Source organism: Chelonoidis abingdonii, chromosome 22 (genome assembly GCF_003597395.2).
Source record: "Chelonoidis abingdonii isolate Lonesome George chromosome 22, CheloAbing_2.0, whole genome shotgun sequence".
Classification (NCBI taxonomy): domain Eukaryota; kingdom Metazoa; phylum Chordata; order Testudines; family Testudinidae; genus Chelonoidis; species Chelonoidis abingdonii.
The window spans coordinates 32,455,545-32,478,353 of record NC_133790.1 but is presented as its reverse complement, the minus strand read 5'-3'; the positions used below and the strand labels follow the sequence as shown (position 1 = coordinate 32,478,353).

Below are 22,809 nucleotides of genomic sequence, written 5' to 3'. Positions count from 1 at the left end.
CATTGCCATGAGCTCTTTAAGTACAGACAGAGATGGGCAGAAGGAGCCTTGGTTTAATGTCTCATCCAACCACCGTGGGGGAAGAAAAACACCTTGCTTTCATTTAATGGATGACTTACTGCCAGGACAGCCATATGTAACTGAAAGAGAAAATAAGAGCCTAGTCAAAATCTAAGTGTCTAGTCTAATTAAGGAATAAATACATTCAATGGTTTGCGAATCAAGGCTTTTCAGACAAACCCTTGCTAATTCAGATGCACTTGGGTGCAACATCGGTGACACCCTGTGGCCAGTTTTATTAACTACATCAGGGGTCAGCAGCCTGCAATTAGCTACCAGGTTTTCAGTCTTTGATCTCTGATATGGACCTCATCACAGACAACTACACCTTGTTCACCTATGGACTGCACTATAGCAAAGAACTGTACTTGAGAGTAGCCTTGTAAACCACTTGAAAGCTTTGCCTAGAGAAAGCATTAGTTCACTTGCTTACTGAAACAAAGGAACTGCCTCAATAGATCAAACCAGTGATCCACCTGGCCCAGTACCCTCTCCCTGACACTGACTAACTTCAAAGGAATGTGCAAAAAATCTGGGAGTGGATAATGGAATAACTGCTCACAGGAGTTTTTTCCTAATCCCTTTCAGTTAGAAGCTGATTTATGTTCTGAAGTATGAAGGTTTGAATCTCTTGTAAATGGTGGAGACCATTACTTATTTAAAGCTGACTGTTTGAATTGTCAGTAAGCGAGTATTTGAGTTCAGAACATTTCACATCATTTCATCTATAACAACAGTAGAATTGACATAGACAAGCGTCAGTCTGATCAGCAGTGCAGATATCTGATTTAGGCAAGAGTCATTCTGCTATAGATGAGAGTTAGTCTGATGAACAATGCTGATACACAGATAGCAATCAGCCCTTCGTATTTACAAGTCAGATTTTTCCTCAGATTGAGTAAGTGAGGGCTGGGATTACTTAAAAATGTGCATTTATTCTGAAACCAGGTACTCAAGCCTTGTATTTGGCAGAATACAAGAAGAAAAGAAAATCTAAATTCAGGGCAGGTCTACGCTTAAAACATTGCATCGGCACAGCTGCACGCCACTGTAGCATTTAAGTGAAGATGCTCTTAGGTCTTCCGTTGGCAGAGCTAATCCAGCTCCCTGAGAGACAGTAGCTATATCAACAGGAGAAGCTTTTCCATCAACATAGTGCTGTCTACACGGAGTGGGGGGTGGTTGGTTAGTATAACTATGTGGCTCAGGAGTGTGGATTTTTCACACCCCTGAACGATGTAGTTTTACTGAGGGCTGGTCTACACTACAGGGGGAAATCGATCTTAAATACGCAACTTCAGCTACGTGAATAACGTAGCTGAGTAATCCGATAACGGGTGATCGGATTACTCACCCGTCCTCACTGCGCGGGATCGATGTCCGCGGCTCCCCCTGTTGATTCCTGAACTCCGTTGGGGTTGGTGGAGTTCTGGAATCGATATAAGCGCGTTCAGGGATTGATATATCGCGTCTAGATGAGACGCGATATATCGATCCCCGAGCAATCGATTTTAACCCGCCGATATGGCAGGTAGTCTAGACGTAGCCTGATATAAGTCTGTAGTGTAGACCTGGCCTCTGTATGGAAAACAGAGATGACAGTAAAATGGAGAAAATGGAAAAGAGAGGAAAGAAAGGCAAAGAGATGGGAAAAGAAGGGGTGAAGGAAAGAGGGAGCAGAGAAGAATGTGGCAAAAGAATGAAGGCAGGGAGAAAGATTTGCTTTGATTGACAGAATCTGCATCCATCCATTAAAGAATGTAAATGTAGAACAGAGAATGCGGGGGCGAACCCTGCAGACTGCAAATTAATGTGGAACCTATTCACAACAAGCAGGTCTAGACACTAATAATAGTTACTATGCTATGCTACCTCAAGGAGTAAATGTCAATATCACAAACACACAGAACAGCTTTCCTTCCTTCCCTGTGGCACAGATCTCTATTGTGTATTTGTTCTGTATGTGCAGTTTCCAGTGGGATCACTGGCGAATATATAGCAGAGATGCTCCCTGCTGGAATACACATGGAAAATTGGAGCGGAGTTTTGCCCATTGTTTGTGAAGGATTATATTACCAAAACAGGAAACAAAAACTTACATAGTTCTTTTCCAAAGCATCAAAGCAGCCCTGAATCCTGCCAGGAAAGAAATGTTAGTAACTAGTCATACCAGTCTAGGAGCTGGAAATCCTCACTTACTAGATGGAGTTTAGAGTGCACATTTACAAGCATTAAGCAGCACAGAGCTCACAACATTTTTAGCTTTTAAAGATCTCTTCTCCCCTCCATATGTGCGCACAGTTTATACACTAAGGCATCTTATTACCAGGCATCCTGGGACTACTCAAAACAGTAAACACGATTGGGTAGTAATGGCCCGATCTTTGGCCCCATTCTGGCCCCTTTGTGCTGATGGATCCAGTCAGCTGGGTGTTCCTCTGGCATAGCTGAGAGGAAGGAGGCATGGCTGGAGCGCTGCTGCAATCATAGAATCAGGCCTGGTCTACACTACATGTTTAAACCAATTTTAGTAGCGTTAAACCGATTTAACCCTGCACCTGTCCACACAACAAGGCCCTTTATATCGATATAAAGGGCTCTTAAAACTGGTTTCTGTACTCCTCCCCGACAAGAGGAGTAATGCTGAAATCAGTATTACCATATCAGATTAGGGTTAGTGTGGTCGCAAATCGATGATATTGGCCTCCGGGCGGTATCCCGCAGTGCACCACTGTGACTGCTCTGGAAAGCAACTGAACTCTGATGCAGCAGACAGAACTCGGCCAGGTAGATGCAGGTAGACAGGAATCAGCCAGGTAGACAGGAAAATCCCGCAAACTTTTGAATTACATTCCTGTTTGCCCAGCATGGCTCTGATAAGCACAGGTGCGATGCAGTTCAATCCAAAAGAGCTCCAGCAGACTGTACGGGAGATACTGATCTGACTCCTGTATGGGGAGCACAATCTGTTCTATCAGAGCTTCGTTACAGAACCGAAATGCCAAAGCATTTGAAAAAATCTCCAGCTATGATACAGAGTCCACACACAGTATGCGCTGACAACAGTTAACAGAAACCAAAGAATCAAATGGATCTCATGGAGAGGGAGGACTGAGACTCCAGCTACCCACAGCCCTGCAGTCTCCGAAAAGTATTTGCATTCTTGGCTGAGCTCCCAATGCCTGTAGAGTCAAACACATGTCCAGGTGGTTCAGGGTATATCTCGTTAATTTACACCCCTCCCCGCCCCATGAAAAAAGGGAAAAATCATTTTTGACTTTTTTCAATGTCACTGTACGTCTACTGCAGCTGTGTAAGACGCGGTGCCGCCAGCACTGTAAGCAGCATCCTCTCCTCCTTCCCCGGTGGCAGACAGTACAGTGCAGGACTGGTAGCCATCCTTGTCATCATCCCATGAGTGCTCCTGGCTGTCTCAGGTGAGGTCGGCCGGGCGCCTGGGTAAAAATAGGAATGACTCCCGGTTATTCCGGCAGATGGTACAGAACGGCTGGTAACCATCCTCATCATAGCAACTGGGCCTAGCCTATCAGCTCCCCTTTCATGCTAAGAAAAGATTCTGTACTGCCTGGACTATCATAGCAACGGGATTGCGGCTCTCTCCCCACCACTGTTTAATGTCCTCCTGGACTATCATAGCAGCTGAGGCTGCCTCCCCCTCATTTTATCTCACTAAAAATCAGTGTTTCTTATTTCTCCATTCTTTATTACTTCATCCACAAAATGAGGAGACCTCGCAACGGTAGCCCAGGAGGGTTGGGACAAGGAAGCAACGGTCGGGTTGTTGCAGGGCACCCCCTAGAATGGCATGCAGCTCATCATTTCTGCGGATCTGACACGAGCATCTGTGCTCTCTGGTACTCTGGTTCTCTAGTACACTTGCCATATTCTAGGCAGACTGACTATTTTTAGATACAACATAAAGGAGGGAATGACCCAGGGGTCATTCCCCATTTTGTCTTTGCGCCCCTGCCAACCTCACGAAGGTCAGCCAGGAGCACCCATGACAGCAGTAGACGGTACAGACAACAGATAACCGTCATCTCATCGCCAAAATACAATGGCATGGCAGACGGTACGGAACGACTGGAACTGTCTCTGTACCTTGCAAAGGCAAATGAATGCTGCTGTGTAGCACTGCAGTACTGCCTCTGTCAGCGGCATCCAGTACACATACGGTGACAGTGACAAAAGCAAAACGGCTTCATGGTTGCCTGTCTGGCGTCTGCCAGGGCAATCCAGGAAAAAGGCGCGAAATGATGTGTTGCCGTTGCTTTCACAGGAAGGAAAGAGTGACGTTTACCCAGACTCACCCGTGACACTGTTTTTGTGCACCAATCATGCTTGGGATCCACCAAATTCCAATGGGCGGGGGAGACTGCGGAACTATAGGATAGCTACCACAATGCAACGCTCCAGAAATCGATGCTAGCCTCAGTACATGGATGCACACCGCTGAATTATTGTGCTTGTGTGTCCACGTGACTCGACTTTATACAAACTGTTTTACAAAACCGGTTTATGTAAAATTGGAATAATCATGTCACAGCGTACCCTGAGAAAATCAGCGTTGAAGGGGTCATCCAGTCCAACCCCCCTGCTCAAAGCAGATCAATTCCCAACTGAATCATCCCAGTCAGGGGTTTATCAACCTGACCTTAAAAACCTCTAAGGAAGCAGATTCCACCACCTCCCTAGGTAACCCGTTCCAGTGCTTCACCACCTTCCTAGTGAAATAGTATTTCCTAATATCCAACCTAAACCTCCCTACTGACAACTTGAGACCATTACTCCTTGTTCTGTCATCTGGTATCACTGAGAACAGTCTAGATCCATCCTCTTTGAACCCCCTTTCAGGTATTGAAAGCAGTTATCAATCCCCTCGTTCTTCTCTTCTGCAGACTAAACAATCCAGTTCCCTCAGCCTCTCCTCATAAATCGTGTACTCCAGACAGGCGTCCCCTAGCTATTCTGGGGCCCTACGCAGCTCCCCCATGGGGGGGGCTCGTGGACAGGACAGGGGCTGTCCCCAGGCCGACACAGGCCCCAGGACTCCGCAGGGGCTGTCCCCAGGCCTCTGTGGGGTGGGGGTGGGGGGTTGGGGCTGGCTACGGGGGCAGGGGAGAAATCAACCCCCAGCACTCATCAGTGGCATGGCTGGGGCTGGGTCTGCATTTTCCACCGTGAGTGAGTGCAGGCTCGGCCATGCTGCAGAGCTCAGGGGAGTGGGGGCAGGGCTAGGGCGGAGCAGGGGTGGGCAGGGAAGGGGCAGGGAAGGGGCGGAGCAGGGCAGGGGCCCTGGGCAAGAGCTGGAGCTGGGGTTGGAGCAGCACGCTGCTGTGCAGGGCACCAGGAAATTTGGAGTCCTATACAGGTGTGTACTTTGTGTATGGGTAAGGACGACCCTGGCTCCAGCCCCCTAAATCATTTTTGTTGCTCTCCGCTGGACTCTCCAATTTTTCCACATTCTTCTTGTAGTGTGGGGCCCCAAACTGGACACCATACTCCAGATGAGGCCTTACTAATGCCGAATAGAGGGGAATGATCACATCCCTCGATCTGCTGGCCATGCCCCTACTTATACAGCCCAAAATACCGTTAGCCTTCTTGGCAACAAGGGCACACTGTTGATTCATAGGGTACACTGACTTTTTATGATCATGATTTTAGGCTGCTCTAAACTATCCTGAGACAGTGCAGAACTGGCCCCAGGACTGGAGAACTGTATATGGCTCCTCTGCAGCCTCCTCATCTTTGCCTAGTGCTTAAAGGACACAGCAGATAACTGAGCCATGAGTATTTGCAGGATTGGGCCCTTACAGTATTTAAACAAAGAAGTGCTACACTCCCTATAACAACTCCCTCAGCTGATAGTAAGGAGTGATGCCATGTTTCTGAAACCTGAAGAACAGCTCTGTATAAGCTTGAAAGCTCATCTCTTTCACAACAGAAATTGCTCCAGTACAAGATATTACCTCACCCACCTCTCTCTCTCATGTTTCTGAAATGCATTTATTAACTATAACTCCAGAAAGCTAAGGGCCTAGTTATGCCCCCAGAAACAGACAACTTCCAGTGAAGAGTAAACACTGCACATACTAGTTAAAAATCAATCAAGCATAAACATTACTTTAAAAACTAGAAATAGCAAACATGTAACCTATGGAAATAAGTACTCACAATTTTGTTTAGAGTGAGCCTCATTACTCGCTTACCTGCTTTGTTTGTTCACTTGAGGGGCTGATCCTGCCCTCATTGGGGTCAATGAGATCACATTTACATTGGAAGCTCGTTGGAGAGGGACCATGTCTTTGTTATATAAAGTGCCAAGCACACACAGCTTTTATAATAAATCAGTGGGAATTGCTTTGGCAAATCCAATAGCACTGGCCCTGAAGGATTTCAAATTTAGGAAGTAAAGGTGCGTGGTACAATGCCATATTGCTGTTCAGCATAATCTTATCATAGGATTTGTCTACACGAACAATTAAGACAGCGGAAATCTGAGATGTAAATCAACTCCACACTAGCTTGCTGCAGTCTAACTGTCTGAGTGCACCTTGCTGCCGTGGGTTACCAGCTCTTTAATGCATCTTGAGCCAGTCCCATTTCAAAGAAGTCTAGATCAAAGCGCTCCAGCAAACCGTCAATGCGTACCAGCAGGATGCACATGGACAGTTGAAGTGCAGTAGACTAGTGCAGGACAGATTCAGACCCCAGCTTGTTGTAGTCTAATTGTTTATGTAGGTAAGTCCTAAGTTTCACTGTTATTCACTTACCACTTGACTATCTGCAGTGACCCCAAGCAGTTTTTATCTTCCCGAAGGATTTTTAGACAGAGGTCTGCAAAACAAGAGTTAGCATATAGTTACAAAGCTTATCTGCAGCCACTGGGCAAACACTGAAATCTAGTCAGTCAGCAGCGTATGAAGTATTTTATTGGGAAACACTTCCTAAGCTGGAAGATTGGTTTTAACAGCATCCCAGGTGGGCTGATACAGGCTCACTGCTGTAGTCTGAAATGCCAAAGACCTTTGCTGAGATACATTGAACTCTTCCACGAAAAAGTCCTGGAGTTACAGATGTATTGAGTGTGGCTTCATTTAAAAACGCCAACAACTTCCTTTCTTCTTCCGTCCCCCTCAACCCCCATTCTCATTTCATTCTGGCACCTTTTAGTTCTGCACTCCAGTGTTCACTAACACACAAATAAGCTAAACAACTGTGCTCAAAATGAGCTAATGATGCGACGTTTCTCCACCGGGCTCCTGTGGCCCTTTCGTCCTCCAAGTTTAGAAGTTACAATCCACAAGCAGAAAACTTCTAAACTTGAAGCCAATGCTGATAGGTCAACCACAGAGGTGAATTAATGCCTTGGGGCCCAATCCTGCAGTTCCCACAGGAATGAGTGAGTCAAATGTCGAGATTCTTGCTCAGAAAGACACTTGAAGATCTGAAATCTGATCAGAAAGACTGATGACCTTTCGGATGGAAAAATCAAAAGTCAAATTTGGGATTTCCTCTTCCCTCCTCAGCAGGCCATAATAAACAAATGACCAGATTTCAAGATACTAGCTCTTTGGGAACACAGAAATGAACGGTACCCCATCTCAAGCATAAGTCAAGGATGATAAATATATAAAGCTGGAATATATGGAGTCACTATCTCTCCTCACCTTCAGATCTTAACGTAATATAAAGATGCAGATGAATCAAAGTTTTATCAGTTGGCGTGACCTTGCCACAAGTCTCACAATACCTTGTGTTTTTCTTAAAGCCTCATCTCTGAAGCCACCTGATTATGTGAAATATCAGGGGGTAGCCATGTTAGTCTGTATCCACAAAAACAACAAGGAGTCTGATGACACCTTAAAGACTAACAGATTTATTTGGGCATAAGCTTTTGTGGGTAAAAAACCCACTTCTTCTGATGCATGGAGTGAAAATTACAGATGCAGGCATTATATAATGACACATGAAGAGAAGGGATTTACCTCACAAGTGGAGAACGAGTGTTGACATGGCCATTTCAATCAGGGTGGATGTGGTCCACTTCCTACAATTGATGAGGTGTTGTCAATTCCAGGAGATGCAAAGTTGCTTTTGTAGTGAGCCAGCCACTCCCAGTCCCTATTCAGGACAAAATTAATGGTGTTAAATTTGCAAATGAATTTTAGTTCTGCAGTTTCTCTTTGAAGTCTGTTTCTGAAGTTTTTTTGTTCAAGTATGGCTACTTTTAAATCTGTTATAGAATGTCCAGGAAGACTGAAGTGTTCTCCTACTGGCTTTTGTATGTTACCATTCCTGATGTCTGACTTGTGTCCATTTATTCTTTTAAGTAGAGACTGTCCAGTTTGGCCAATGAGGGGCACTGCTGGCACATGATGGCATGTATCACATGAGTAGATGTGCAGGTGAATGAGTCCCTGATGGTCCGGCTGATGTGGTTGGGTCCTCTGATGGTGTCGCTAGAAACTAGAAACTGCAGAACTAAAATTCATTTGCAAATTTAACACCATTATTTTGGGCCTGAATAGGGACTGGGAGTGGCTGGCTCACTACAAAAGCAACTTTGCATCTCCTGAAATTGACACCTCCTCATCAATTACTGGGAGTGGACTACATCCACCCTGACTGAATTGGCCCTGTCAACATTGGTTCTCCACTTGTGAGGTAACTCCCTTCTCTTCATGTGTCATTATATAATGCCTGCATCTGTAATTTTCACTCCATGCATCTGAAGAAGTGGGTTTTTTACCCACAAAAGCTTATGCCCAAATAAACTTGTCAGTCTTTAAGGTGCCACCAGACTCCTTGTTGTTTTTTGTGATTATGTGAGAATCTCAGCTTTCATTTAAAGAACAGGAGTACTTGTGGCACCTTAGAGACTAACAAATTTATTTGAGCATAAGCTTTCATGGGCTAAAATCTTTCATTCACAAAATCTCCAGATTGTGGAGAAAAGCTTGAAAATCTGACCCCTAATGGATCAAAAAACAGAAGGCAACTATAAAAAAAGCCCTGACATTTATTATAAAAATCCGGTCTCATGATTTTGAGGGAGCCTGATACATACACCTCTACCCTGATATAATGCGACCCAATATAACACGAATTTGAATATAATGTGGTAAAGCAGTGCTCCGGGGCGGCAGGGCTGTGCATTCCAGCGGATCAAAGCAAGTTCAATATCACGCAGTTTCACCAATAACGTGGTAAGATTTTTTCGCTCCCAAGGATAGCGATATATCAGGGTAGAGGTGTAGTTTTGGAATGCTTGGGATTGGCAATACTGATGAAATTGCTGAGTAATGAATGTAACTGGAAAACAAAACAAACATTGAGAGAAACAGCTGATGGTTGCCACTAGCTCTGAGTTGTCTTTCTGCCATAGGAGTTTTTTCTGTATCAGGGCTGCTGGATAAGGCTCATAGGCTCACGTCCTAAAAGATATTTAGGTGCTTAATTCCGATTGATTTCAATAGGAATCTGGCACCTACATACCTCTGAGGATTTGGGCCATGGTCAGCAGTCTTCCTACAAAAGATTGAACTTGTCAAATATGTGAACAGCACTGGACTAATCTGTACTGGGCAAAGGTAATGCATCGAAACATGCTTGTAGCATGCACTGAAAACATTACCATCTAAATAGCAAGTTCCATACGAGCTCTCTGGGAAGAGCCCTCTTAGGTATGTTATACAGGAGACAGAGATGGCCAAAAGCCTTTTCATCAGCACCATGGACTGCTTGTCAGTGGCAATTTTGCGTGGAAACAACACTGATTCCTGAAAAAAAGACAAAGACAAAAATATTATTGGTTTTAGACTAGTACAAAGGTCCACAGCTAGAGGGAAGAATTAGCAGGTTTAGAGGGAGTCTAAATTAGGGCAATTTTACCCTTTCTTTTGGTCTCCATAGTGCGTATGCCACACACTTACACACACTGGCGGACTAAGTATAAGTGGCTCAAAGAGCATCTAACACACTTGGCCCAAAGTTTATTGCTACACAGAAGCTTTCAGTGACAGTGTTAATATATTGTCACCCAGGCAGAGAACTATTGCCACAGTTCCACAGGCTGGCAGACGCGGTGTTACTGAATTCCAGTGACAAAACAGGGCTCTGAGGCCTACACACTGGAAAAGAAGCACTATTCCAGGGGACTGTTTCTCAGCTGCTCAGATATTTAGAGTCCAGAAGGCAGATGCAGCCTGCAGACGGGCTTCCAACAAAGCCAGAGGTTATATGCAGATCTGGTTTCTAAAAGAATGTAGGATTCTGCTTAGTAATAGCTAAGCACTCATATACTTTTCCATGACAAGGACTCTGTTTATTATGAATAAGGCTAAGATTTTGTCATGGACATCAAACAAAAATTCATGCGGTCGTGACTTTTACTAAAAATAACCATACACGCCATGGCAGAGGCGCAGACCCCCAGCTGTAGCCTCCACTGCAGGGCAGGGGCACATGGCACTAGCAGCAGCCCCCGCCACAAGCCATGGGGCAGAGGCACTTGGCCCCAGCGGTGACTCCCACCACAAGCTGCAGGGCAGGGGCGCACCGCTCCAGCGGCAGCTCCTACTGCAGGGCTAGTCCCGGCTCCAGCCCCAGCCCCGGCTCCAACCACAGCTTCAGCTGCTGACAGCTGAAGAAGTCACAGAGGTCCAGTACGCTCATGGAATCTGTGACTGCCGTGACCTCTGTGACTAAATTGTAGCCTTAATTATGAATACTAAACATTAAGTAGTGGTGATGATCTAGTGGTCCCTTCTGGTCTTCATGACACCTGGTATTAACATGCAAAATCTTTGTGAAAAGGAGTCCCACTACCAGTTCATTGTCTTTTTCTCCTCTAGGGAGGCTCTGCATGCCCAAGGAGTTTTACATAGTCAAGCACCAGTATCCAGCACCTAGGCACAGATTTGCCCACAAATCCTCAGGCTGCGTAGCCAGCATCTTTTTGGCTACCCTGGCCTGGAGACAGCTGCTTTCAAAACCCAACAAAGACACAGTGTAATCAGCACTGAGCACACTGTCTGCCCTGGAAGCAAGGGATGGGAAGGGTAATCAAAGCCAGGTTTCCAGCTCTGCAGGGCTGAGTACTACTAGGCCAGCATGTTGATCAGTAACATTAAGTCCTAAATCCTGTACCTTAGAGGTTTTATGCTTCTGCCCAGTGTGTGAGAGCTGAGCCGTAGCCATAGCGTCTCAAAGTGCTGCCTTCGACGTGAAATTAGAACCTGCAGAGAAACAGACATTAACCACTTGGCCAATATAGGATTCCTCGTATTTCTTATCTTCCTGAGCATAAGAACCAGACTGCATAAGAACTCTCTCTAGATTTGAAAGCTGAGCTCTTGCCAGGAGAGCTAAATAGTGTCAGTCACTCTGTGCCACAGTTTGGAAGTTCACATGGCAGGAAGAACCCCTCATTATCTATAAGAACATAAGAACGGCCGTACCGGGTCAGACCAAAGGTCCATCTTGTCCAATATCTGTCTACTGACAGTGGCCAACGCTAGGTGCCCCAGAGGGAGTGAACCTAACAGGCAATGATCAAGTGATCTCCCCCCTGCCATCCATCTCCATCCTGTGACAACAGAGGCTAGGGACACCATTTCTTACTCATCCTGGCTAATAGCCATTCATGGACTTACACCATGAATTTATCAGTTCTCTTTAAATGCTGTTATAGTCCTAGCCTTCAAACCTCCTCAGTAAGGATTCCACAGTTGACTGTGCGCTGCTTGAAGGGAACTTCCTTTTATTTGTTTTAAACTGCTGCCTATTAATTTCATTTGGTGACCCTAGTTCTTGTATTATGGAATAAGTAAATAACTTTTCCTTATACACTTTCTCCCACCACTCATGATTTCATGTACTCTATCAATCCCCCTTAGTCTCTCTTTTCAACGAAGTCCAGCTCTTCAATCTTTCCTATATGGGACCCTCTCAAACCCCTAATCATTTAGTTGCCCTTTTCTGAACTTTTCTAGTGCCAGTATATCTTTTTTGAGGTGAGGAGACACACCTTACACAGTATCGAGATGTGGGCGTACCATGGATTTATATAAGGGCAAACTATATTCTCAGTCTTATTCTCTAACCCTTTTTAATTGATTCCTAATCTCCTGTTTGCTTTTTGACCGCCTCTGCACACTGTGTGGACGCCTTCAGAAGACTGTCCATGATGACGCAGATCTTTTTCCTGACTCATTGCAGCTAATTAGCCCATCATATTGTATGTAGAGTTGGGGTATTTTTCCAATGTGCATTACTTATACATTTATCCACATTAAATTCAATTTGCCATTTTGTTGCTCAGTCACTTAGTTTGTGAGATCTATAAACAACACTGTCAATAGTCCTGGAAATTCAGGCCAGATCCACAGCTGTGGGAATTGTTGTGGCTCCAGAGAGTTCAATGAGCTAGGCAATTTACATCAACGAGGACTGGCTTCTGTCTTTGACAGAGGTACTTTTGATCTCATGCTGGCACAGAAACAGTGCTATGCTCAGAAATGCTGAGCGAATCCAGACAGCCGTTAAAATCAACAGAGCATTGTGCTTTTAAAGAGCATTGTCAAGCTGAAGCAAATATTAATCTTGATCCATTTTTAAGCTTCTATCTGAAACATCCTACACATTTTTTAAAATATAGTTAACCCATTTATTTCATAGAATAAAGGATTTAATCCTTTAAGTGAAAATTTATCTGAGCCTTCCTACTGAGCACTATAGATGTCTTCATAATAAACTTTTTCACCTCAAATTTCTGAGAAACATTAACAAACTAACTTCATTACTTCCCAAAGGTAGAAAGCATCATAGAATCATAGAACTGGAGGGACCTCGAGGTTCATCTAGTCCAGTCCTTGCACTTAAAGCAGGACTAAGTATTATCTAGACCATCCCTGACAGGTTTTCTCCAACCTCTTCTTAAAAATCTCCAATGATGAAGAATTCACCACCTCCCTGGCAATTTATTCAGTGCTTAACCACTTAACAGTTGGAAATTTCCTAATGTGCAACTAAACCGCCCTTGCTACATTTAAGCCATGCTTCTTGTCTCACCTCAGAGGTTATGAAGAACATTTTCTCCGCTTCCCTTGTAAACACTTTTCATGTACTTGAAAACTGTTATTCCCCATCTCAGTCTTCTCTTCTCCAGACTAAAAAATTTTTTTCAATCTTCCCTCATAGGTCATGTTTTCTAGACCTTTAATCATTTTTGTTGCTCTCCTCTGGACTTTCTCCAATTTGTCCACATCTTTTCTGAAATGTGGCACCCAGAACTGGATACAGTACTCCAGCTGAAGCCTAATCAGCACGAAGTAGAGTAGAAGAATTACTGTTCATGTCTTGCTTACAGTACTCCTGCTAATACATCCCAGAATGATGTTTGCTTTTTTTTGCCACAGCGTTACACTATTGACTCATATTTAACTTGTGATCCACTGTGATCCCCAGATCCCTTTCTGCAGTACTTCTTCCTAGGCAGTCATTTCCCATTTTGTATGTGTGCAACTGATTGTTCCTTCCTAAGTGGAGTATTTTGCATTTGTCCTTATTGAATTTCATTCTATTTATTTCAAACCATTTCTCCAGTTTGTCCAGATCATTTTTAATTTTAATCCTATCCTCCAAAGCACTTGCAACCCTTCTCAACTTGGTATCGTCCGCAAACTTTATAAGTGTAGTCTCTATGCCACTATCTAAATCGTTGATGAAGATATTGAACAGAACTAGACCCAGAACCAATCGCTGCCGGACCCCTCTCATTATGCCCTTCCAGCATGAATGTGAACCACTGATAACTACTCTCTGGGAATGATTTTCCAACCAGTTATGCACCCACCTTATAGTAGCTCCATCTAGGTTGTATTTCCCTAGTTTGTTTATGAGAAAGTCATGCGAGACAATATCAAAAGCCTTACTAAAGTCAAGATATAACACATCTAACACTTTCCCCCCATTCACAAGGCTTGTTACCCTTTCAAAGAAAGCTATCAGGGTGGTATGACACGATTTGTTCTTGACAAATCCATGCTGACTGTTATTTATCAAGTTATTATCTGCTAGGTGTTTGTAAATTGATTGCTTAATTATTTGCTCCATTATCTTTCCGGGTAAAGCAGCTAAGCTGACTGGTCTGTAATTCCCTGGGTTGTCCTTATTTCCCTTTTTACTGATTGGCATTGTATTTGCCCTTTTCCAGTCTTCTGGAATGTCTCCCGTCTTACAAGACTTTTTAAAGATAATTGCTAATGGCTCAGATATCTGCTCAGTCAGCTGGTTGAGTATTCTAGGATGCTTTTCATCAGGCCCTAGTGATTTGAAGACATCTAACTTATCTAAGTAATTTTTGACTTGTTTTTTCCCTATTTTAGACTCTGATCCTACCTCATTTTCACTGGCATTCGCTATTTTAGACATCCAATCACCACCAACCTTCTTGGTGAAAACTGAAACAAAGTCATTAAGTAACTCTGCCATTTCCACATTTTTTGTTACTGTACTCCCCCCCCACCCCCCGCCGAGTAATGGGCCTACTCTGTCCTTGGTCTTCCTCTTGCTTTTAATTTATTTGTAGAATGTTTTCTTGTTTCCTTTTCTGTCCCTAGCTAGTTTGATCTCATTTTGTGCCTTGGCTTCTCTAATTTTGTCCCTGCATACTTGTCTTATTTGTTTATATTCATCCTTTGTAATTTGACCACGTTTCCACTTTTTGCAGGACTCTTTTTTGAATTTTAGATCATTGAAGATCTCCTGGTTAAGCCAGGGTGGTCTCTTGGCATACTTCCTATTTTGTGCCTCAGTTTCCCTGAGCGGTTAAAGCCAACACCTTCCAACTTGGGGATGCCTACACTTACTCACCTAAGCCCATAATTAGATATCTGAGTAAGTGACCTGGAGCCTGATTCTGATCTCAGTTCACCATGAAAATCCAGAGTCACTCACTGTAATCAGTAGTTATTCCCAATTTACACTGGTATAAATAAAATCAGAATCTGGCTCCTGATTTTTAGCTTACTTTGATTTACTGTGGAGATGTCTTAGGTATCTCAAATTAAGCCAGTAGTGACTACTTTTGAAAAGTGACTTACCCAGGCCACAGTATGGAGTCAGCTGCAGAGCCATGATCAGAACCCAGGAGTTGCTGGGTCTCAGCCCTAGCACGTCACCACTTTTCAAAAGTTATCATTCCCAGCTCCAGATATACAGAGGAAAAGGCACATGGGGATTTCTGTGAAACACATGCTGGATCTTATTGCCAATGGAACTACTGCCAATGACACCAGTAACGTGAGAGGAGAAGCCCAGTAAACAGGGTCGCCCAGGGGGTGGGGGCCAGTGGGGCAATTTGCCCCAGGCCCCAGGTCCTGCAGGGGCCCCCACAAGAATATAGTACTCTTTAGTACTGCAACTTTTTTTTATGGAAGGGGCCCCTGAAATTGCTTTGCCCCAGGCTCCCTGAATCCTCTGGGTGGCCCTGCCAGTAAATGAGGCACAAGCTCTTGGAGCACAGGCTCATGTAGATTTTCTTTTACAGCTGATAACTACTGGGCTTGGATGATCTGTGTAAAGTACTGGGCATAAAGGCATATGGCCAGATTCTGCTCTGTCACAACACTTGGCCCACAGGCAACAAGTATGTTGGGAGGGCTTGAAAAGGAGGAAGGGCTACCGGGCTCCCTCTTAATGCAGCAACGATTAACCACGTGTCTACCGAGAGTATATGGAGAGGGAAAAAAGGGACCCCAAGTAGACCGCCCACCCAACGAAGGTGGGGGTGTGAGAGTGCGCAGATGGGGAGTGGGGAGAACACTGCCCCCTCACGGAGTGCGGCAGAGTGGGACAGGTGCAGATCTAAGGGCAGGGTGACCATCCGTCCCATTTTTAAAGCGACAGTCCCATTTTTGGGGACTTTTTCTTATATAGGCACCTATTACCTCCTACCCCCTGTCCTGTTTTTTCACAGTTGCTATCTGGTAACTCTATCTAAGGGGGAATATGATATCACCCTCCTCCGGGTGTATATAGGGGCACACATGGATCTGGGGGATACTGCCCCCTCAGGGTGCGTGGGGAGGAGCCGATGGAGATCAGGGGGATACCACCCCCTCAGGGTGCGTGGGGAGGAGCCGATGGAGATCGGGGGATACCCCCCCCCTGGGTGTGTGGGGAGGAGCCGTTGGGGATCGGGGGGACATCACCCCCTCAGGGTGCGTGGGGAGGAGCCGATGGGGATCGGGGGGGGATACCCCCCCTCAGGGTGCGTGGGGAGGAGCTGATGGGGATCGGGGGGACATCACCCCCTCAGGGTGCGTGGGGAGGAGCCGATGGGGCTCGGGGGGGGATACCCCCCCCTCAGGGTGCGAGGGGAGGAGCCGATGGGGATCGGGGGATACCCCCCCCTCAGGGTGCGTGGGGAGGAGCCGATGGGGATCGGGAGGACATCACCCCCTCAGGGTGTTTGCGGAGTCTCGAGGGACCGGGCCCTTCTCACCAGGGACTCAGGGAGCCTGGCGCCACCGCGGGACCGACCGAGAGACAGCAGCCCCCGCGCGCCCCTTGCCCACTCTGCGGGCCCGCCTGGCCCAGCGCCCGCCTCGCCACAGCGCCCCGCCCCCTGCTTCAGACCGGCCCGGCCCGGCCGGCCAGGCCCGCTCCCGCCTCAGACCGCTTCCCCGCCCGCCCGCGCTCAAGCCCGCCCTGCGCCCCCGTATTCAGACTCCTCCGCCCTCCCAGCGCCCGTGCTCAGGCCCCCGCCTCCGTATCAGACCCTGCCCCCCGAGCTCCGCGCTCAAACTCCAGCCCCCCCCCCAGCTCCCGTGCTCAGGCCCCCTGATTGCGCTTGTTTTCCTAAGAACAAGGGTTGCATCCATCCTACAAAGGTGTTCCTTCCCTTCAATTAAAGCAAGATTCCCCCTTCAGTTCTGCCCAGGCCAGCAAGAGCAAGACCTGACCTATAGCTTTCCAGGGGCCTTAAGAGCGATCCGAAGATGAGCTAAGTTTTTCTACGACTGAAATATGGGCAGGGATTTGCAAGAGAACCTGAAAGGGTCCGCTGCCTGGCTCCTACTGACTTCAGTGAGATTGGAGTGCTGCACTCCATTGACATCCCTTTGTGTGTAAGAGTCCTTAGCCTCACCTTGGGCCAAAGGGTAAAATCGGGTGGAAGATTCTAGCAAGTGGTGATCCAGTACTCTGGGGTGAGCAGGTTCCCAATTTTATAGTGACAGTCTAATTTTGGGTCTTTTTCTTACCTAGGCTCCTATTATGTTTCACTGTCATAAATAGATAGCTAAGGTTAATGTCTCTTTACCTGGAGAGGGGTAACAAACAAAACCTGACCAGAGAACCAATCAGAACAAGATACTTTCAATCTCAGGGAGGGAAGTTTGGGTGGTCCTTTGTTCTGTGTCCTGTCTTAGGCTCTGAGGGTGATTACACATCTCCAGGTCTCTAATCTTCTATTTCCATTTGTAAGTACAGGTAGGAAGACAATACAGGCTTTTACATTGTTTTCTGTATTTGCAGTGTGTAGTTTGCTGGAAATGTTTAAATTGTTATTTTTCTGATAGGCTGTTTATTCATTTTTTATAAGTTAAGAGACCCTGTAATATTTTCATCTGATTACAGAGACGATTTTTATGTCTTTTCTTTCTTTTTATTAAAAACTTTCTTTTTTAGACCTGTTTGATTTTCTTTCTAGTTGAGGTCAGGGATGATAGGAACTCTGTGCCAGGATACTGTCTCTTTCACGGAAAGACTGGGGGGGGAAAGAAGGAGGGGGAAGGTGAATTGTCCTCTCTGTTTTGTAATTCAAGGAGTTTAAGTACAGTAATCTTCCAGGGTAACCCAGGGAGGGGAAGCCTGGGAGGAGGTAAAGAGGGGGGAAGGGAAGTGGGTTATTTCCCTTTGTTGTGAGACTCAAGGCATCTGAGTCTTGTCTCCCCAAAACCTTCCCTGGGGACCCCCAAAGTGTACCAGGCACCGGAATTCCTGGTTGGTGGCAGCGCTACAGGATCTAAGCTAGTAATTAAGCTTAGAGGATTCATGCAGGTACCCAAATTTTGGACACTAAGGTTCAGATTTGGGAATTATACCTTATGACACCACCACATCCTGATTTTTCCACATTTGCTATCTGGTCACCCTACAGTACTCCTTCCATGTCCCCCCTAAGCAGCACAGGATGAATGTCTGCAGCATTGTATGGTTGGGTGCTTAGCCTGGAAAATGCTGGGATGGAATGGATGGGACACACTTGAGTCCCATTTTGTTTCAGCACTGTAGAGGAAGCGGACTCACCCCTGCGATTCCTCCTGCTGGTGACTCCTGAGAATTAGCTCATTCCAGCTTTCGAGCACTCTCTGCAGGCCAGTGATCTGCCTGTCGCCTGTGTCCCTCCCTGGACCTGGTGCCCTTTTACCTGGGGTGCTGTCCCCTAGCAGTAACCCCCTTTCTCTCAGGGTCTTCCCTCCCTGGGAAACCCACACCCACTATCCTCACCTTGCCTCAGTATATGGCTACTGCCAGTCATCGTCTAGCAACCCCGCACCCTGGGGCAGACTGCAGTATCAGCCTACTCATCACTGGCAAGGTTGGGTTTGGACCTACTGCCTTGGCCTACCCCTGGGCTGCCCTCTGCAACCCCCAGTACCTGTTGGCCTTCTGCTAGACTGTAGCCTGGGGCTTTCCAGGCAGGAGCTCCCCAGCTCCTCTGCCTTTCCCTAGCCCTGCTCCACTCAGGTATCCTGCATCTCAGGCCCTGCAACTAGGCCCTTTTCCCTCTACAGAAAGAGGAAGAGTGGTTGGGCTTCTGGCTCACAGCCGCCTATAGGGGCCACCAGGGCCTGATTGAGGCATGGCCCAGCTGCAGCCACATCCCAACCAACCCAGCTTAGTAGCTCCCAGCCACAACCTTCCCCCAGGGCTGTTTTAAGCCCTTCAGGGCAGTAGCAGGGTAAGCACCCTGCTACAAGAACCCTCTACATTCCCTATCCGTGGCCCCACGAAGTCCCTGGACCTCCTGGTCAACCTCCTCCTCGCCCTGGCTAAAAAAGCCATCTACACGACCAGGGAGAGGAGGTTGGCCGATGGAGACTCCAGTGACTGTGGGGCTTGTTTCCGGTCCCTGGTCTGTTCACGTATCCGGGCGGAGTTCCTCTGGGCGGCGTCTACTGGCTCCCTTGACACCTTCGAGGAGCAGTGGGCGCTGTCCGGGGTTCTCTGCTCGGTGTCCCCGTCAGGCTCCCTTCTTATGACCCTCTGACCACACTCCCGTCCCTGTTCTTTTATTAGTTGTCCCCCGTACTCAGTGGGCTTCTGTGGTCCTGTGGGTCCTCCCCTTAGGCTGGGGGGGATCCTTTAGCAGTGGGCAGACTTAGCCCGCCCACTTCCCAGGAACCCGATAGATACAAGCACCCTCTACTCCGGTGAGTACAGTCTCTGTCTTCTCACCTGTGTTATCTGAGGCTCAGCTGTTATTTAGAACAACATAAGAACGGGCGTACCGGGTCAGACCAAAGGTCCATCTTGCCCAGTATCTGTCTGCCGACAGTGGCCAATGCCAGGTGCCCTAGAGGAAGTGAACCTAACAGGCAATGATCAAGTGATCTCTCTCCTGCTATCCATCTCCATCCTCTGACAAACAGAGGCTAGGGACACCATTCCTTATCCATCCCTAACCACTTGCTCAGTGCTGGAGTAGCTAATGTCACTAAAACCTACATTGTTTCTTTTGTGTTTGCTGTGACTTGGCTGACCAGCCCAGATCCCTGTGCAGGAGGTCAGTTAAATGGGGAATATGCTACAGGGGCCTTTCCCTTTGTATTGAAGTCAGAGTGGGCTAATCAAATTCATTCCCAGCCATAGAACTCTTACAGGGAAAGATGCAGAAACCTGTGCTACCACAACAGAGCCCCAAGAAACAGGCCAACATGCCTGGGAACAAGTTAATGCTGAGGATGGGTTTTGGCTCAGTACCTTGGTGGTAGTGGTATTTCCCCTCCTCATCTCTCTAACTGTGTGTGCTTTGTGTTATTGTTTGCCGACTATCACATCACATACTATTCTCAGTAGTCCCCAGCTCTGAGACTGTCATGTGGTTTCCCCAGCTCACAAATAAGCAGGTTCAATACAGTGATTTGACAGACAGGCAAGAAGAGACAGCATAAATGTTGCACACATGCACCCTTATTGGTGCTTCTCTCTTCTCCCTCCCCCTGACCTTTCCTCCACTATGCAGCCAGTAGCTGCTGGAAACCCAACCCCAGAGGGAGGGGAAGCAAGAAGAGTTCCTTCCTGGGTTACTGAAGGGCTTCTGTGATTAAACACAGACACAGTTGTGGACTGAGTGTTGGACCCAGGGCAGTTCTGAACACCAGCAGTTGGACTAACCCACTCTCATGTTTTGCAGGGTCAGGCTTGTCAGTCACTTACCTACGTGGAGCCCTGGCACCAATCACAAGCTGTGGAAGCTGCGCTGCCTCCTGCCTCAGTGCCCAAAGCTGGGAGCCAAGATGTCTGCAGGTCAGAGTCAGAAAGCTGAGACCTGGGACAAAGGCACCTTGCAAGAGCTGAAGGTGCCCTTTGCCAGGACTGAAATTGGGACCTTTTTCCAAGAGCAGCCCAGGATTGGAAACCAGTACCTAGAAGATGCTTTCCTTCAGCGTTACTTGAAAACACACCTGCCATCCCAGGTTTGACCTGTGTGTGTATGTGTTGTGTGCGCAGTACAACTCCCTATTGCTGAGACTGTGGACACCTTTTCAGTCTATGGGCATTGCAGAGTATAGGTGCTGGAATTAGCAGTGCTGGGGGTGCTGCTCCACCCACTGGCTTGAAGTGACTCCATTATATTCAAGGTTTACAGTTTGGTTCAATGGCTCTCAGCCCCCCTCCCCCCCCATTATCCAAATCGTTCCAGCTCTCCTGCTGCAGAGTGAAAACCCTGTATATCACTGAGCCCTTAGCTCCTTTACTGCTGAACCATATATCAAGCACAGGTGGATTACTGGTGCTTCCTGACTATCCATTCATTTGTCTTGAAGTTGTGATGAAAAATGGTGGTGCTGCATGAGCATGTTCCAGCAAAAGTGAAAAGGGTTTAACAGAGTCTTTTGGGTAGGGTTGGGTGAGACATGACTCCTCTGTTCTGTTAGGCTATCAGTGCTTTCACTGCATGCCAAGCATGGAGTAAACGATCAGGGGCTAAGTTAACTCATGGTAGCCTAACCCACGACAGGATGAGCACATTGTTGTATTGTCATGCCCCCCATCAGCACTGATGCTGCATCTGGCTATGACAAACAATGCAGCTATCTGGGCATGTATCCCAGGGTTCACAGCACCACATCTCTCTGTGCCGCTGTATGCTCACATTTGCAAGATGTTGTGGGACAACTTGTCTGACCGCTCTGGTAGCTGCAGGCTCCTGCACAGACTTGGTAGTGGACATTGTTGTGCTGTATCAAACACCAGAGTTGTGCGAAGCTGAAGAAATGACAAAGCAGAGGAGAAGAGATTGATTTCTGGTCACAGGACTTATGGGAAGGGATTGGAAGACCATCATGTCTTGATTGTTATGACTCTGTTGTCAGGTGAGGTCTTCAAACCACAATTTGAAGATTTCAATAACTCAGACATAGGTTAGGGGTTTGTTACAGGAGTGGATGGGTCAGATTCTGTGGCCTGCATTGTGCAGGAGGTCAGACTAGATGATCATAATGGTCTTTTCTGACCTTAAAGTCTATGAGTCTGAGTGCAGTTATCTCAGCGTAGTAATACATGTAGATAATACTTAGTTCTGCTATGAGTGCAAGGGACTGGACTAGATGACCTATCAAGGTCCCTTCCAGTTCTATGATTCTACCTTAACTGCTATGCTGGGGTCTGATGTAGGGCTCAGGGAGTGGTGGACTGATAGAAGAGTGCAGATGTGTGAGCACAGGGAGTGTTAAGGGGAAAATCCACAGCTGGGCCTGAGTTAAGTCTGCATTGAAGTGAAAATTTCTAGGAGAATAGAGGATGCACTGAGATGCCTGCTAACCCTGCTAAGCCATCCTGTTTCTCTTGCTCTTAATTTAACTACACTTTGCGAAGAGGGCACTTAAAGAAGTTCCCCTCAGAAAGAAGAATGGGTCCATTTCAGTCTGCCCTCCTGCAGTATCTGTCACTAGGCTTTGTGTTGGCCCTTGGACAATAAGGCCAGAGCTTGGCATTGTATGGGATCACTGCAGAGGGGGGCTGGATCTGCAGACCTTATGTAGGGTGATCGATGTTCTTTTTGTACCATGGAGCTCAGCTCTGTAGGAACTCCCAGTGAAGTTTGGGAATGGGACAGAGAAGGAATAGAAGTGTGCCTTATTCCCCCTGTGAAAGGGGGCATGCACTGACTGCCACAGGCTATTGTAGTTTTTCAGCTTTTGGGGGCCAGATCCACCCATTGTTACCCATGCTGAGTAGCACCTGACTCTGTGATTTGTTCCACTGCAAGTCATCTTATTACTACTAAAGCTAGGTATTATCAGGATGAGAAGGGTGGCAGAATCTGGCCCTCATTGATTGGTCTGAAGCTCTTTCTGTCACTCTTTGGTCTCTTTCATTGAATCATAGAATATCAGGGTTGGAAGGAACCTCAGGAGGTCATCCAGTTGAACCCACTGCTCAAAGCAGGGCCAGTCCCCAGACAGATTTTTGCTCCATATCCTTAAG

The 22,809-nt window shown here is 46.7% G+C and overlaps 2 protein-coding genes across 5 annotated transcripts in view; one reads left to right on the top strand and one right to left on the bottom strand.

The window, feature by feature from the left end:
• HORMAD2 (HORMA domain containing 2) overlaps positions 1-16,635 on the bottom strand; it is a 58,697-nt gene extending 42,062 nt beyond the window's left edge. Inside the window, exons 1-6 of the mRNA XM_075059907.1 lie at positions 16,595-16,635; positions 11,236-11,324; positions 9,722-9,866; positions 6,858-6,921; positions 2,160-2,196; positions 120-140 (exon numbers count right to left, since the gene is read on the bottom strand). Of these exons, the coding sequence (XP_074916008.1) occupies positions 120-140; positions 2,160-2,196; positions 6,858-6,921; positions 9,722-9,866; positions 11,236-11,286 (318 nt within the window). The 5' untranslated portion in view covers positions 11,287-11,324; positions 16,595-16,635. The remainder of the gene's footprint in view (positions 1-119; positions 141-2,159; positions 2,197-6,857; positions 6,922-9,721; positions 9,867-11,235; positions 11,325-16,594) is intronic.
• A 3,730-nt stretch (positions 16,636-20,365) lies between these two features.
• LOC116821247 (acyl-CoA dehydrogenase family member 11-like) overlaps positions 20,366-22,809 on the top strand; it is a 31,280-nt gene continuing 28,836 nt past the window's right edge. For all 4 annotated transcript variants that reach the window (XM_032774290.2, XM_032774288.2, XM_032774287.2 and 1 more), the window contains exon 1: positions 20,366-20,795. In XM_032774290.2, the coding sequence (XP_032630181.1) occupies positions 20,502-20,795 (294 nt within the window). In that variant the 5' untranslated portion in view covers positions 20,366-20,501. The remainder of the gene's footprint in view (positions 20,796-22,809) is intronic.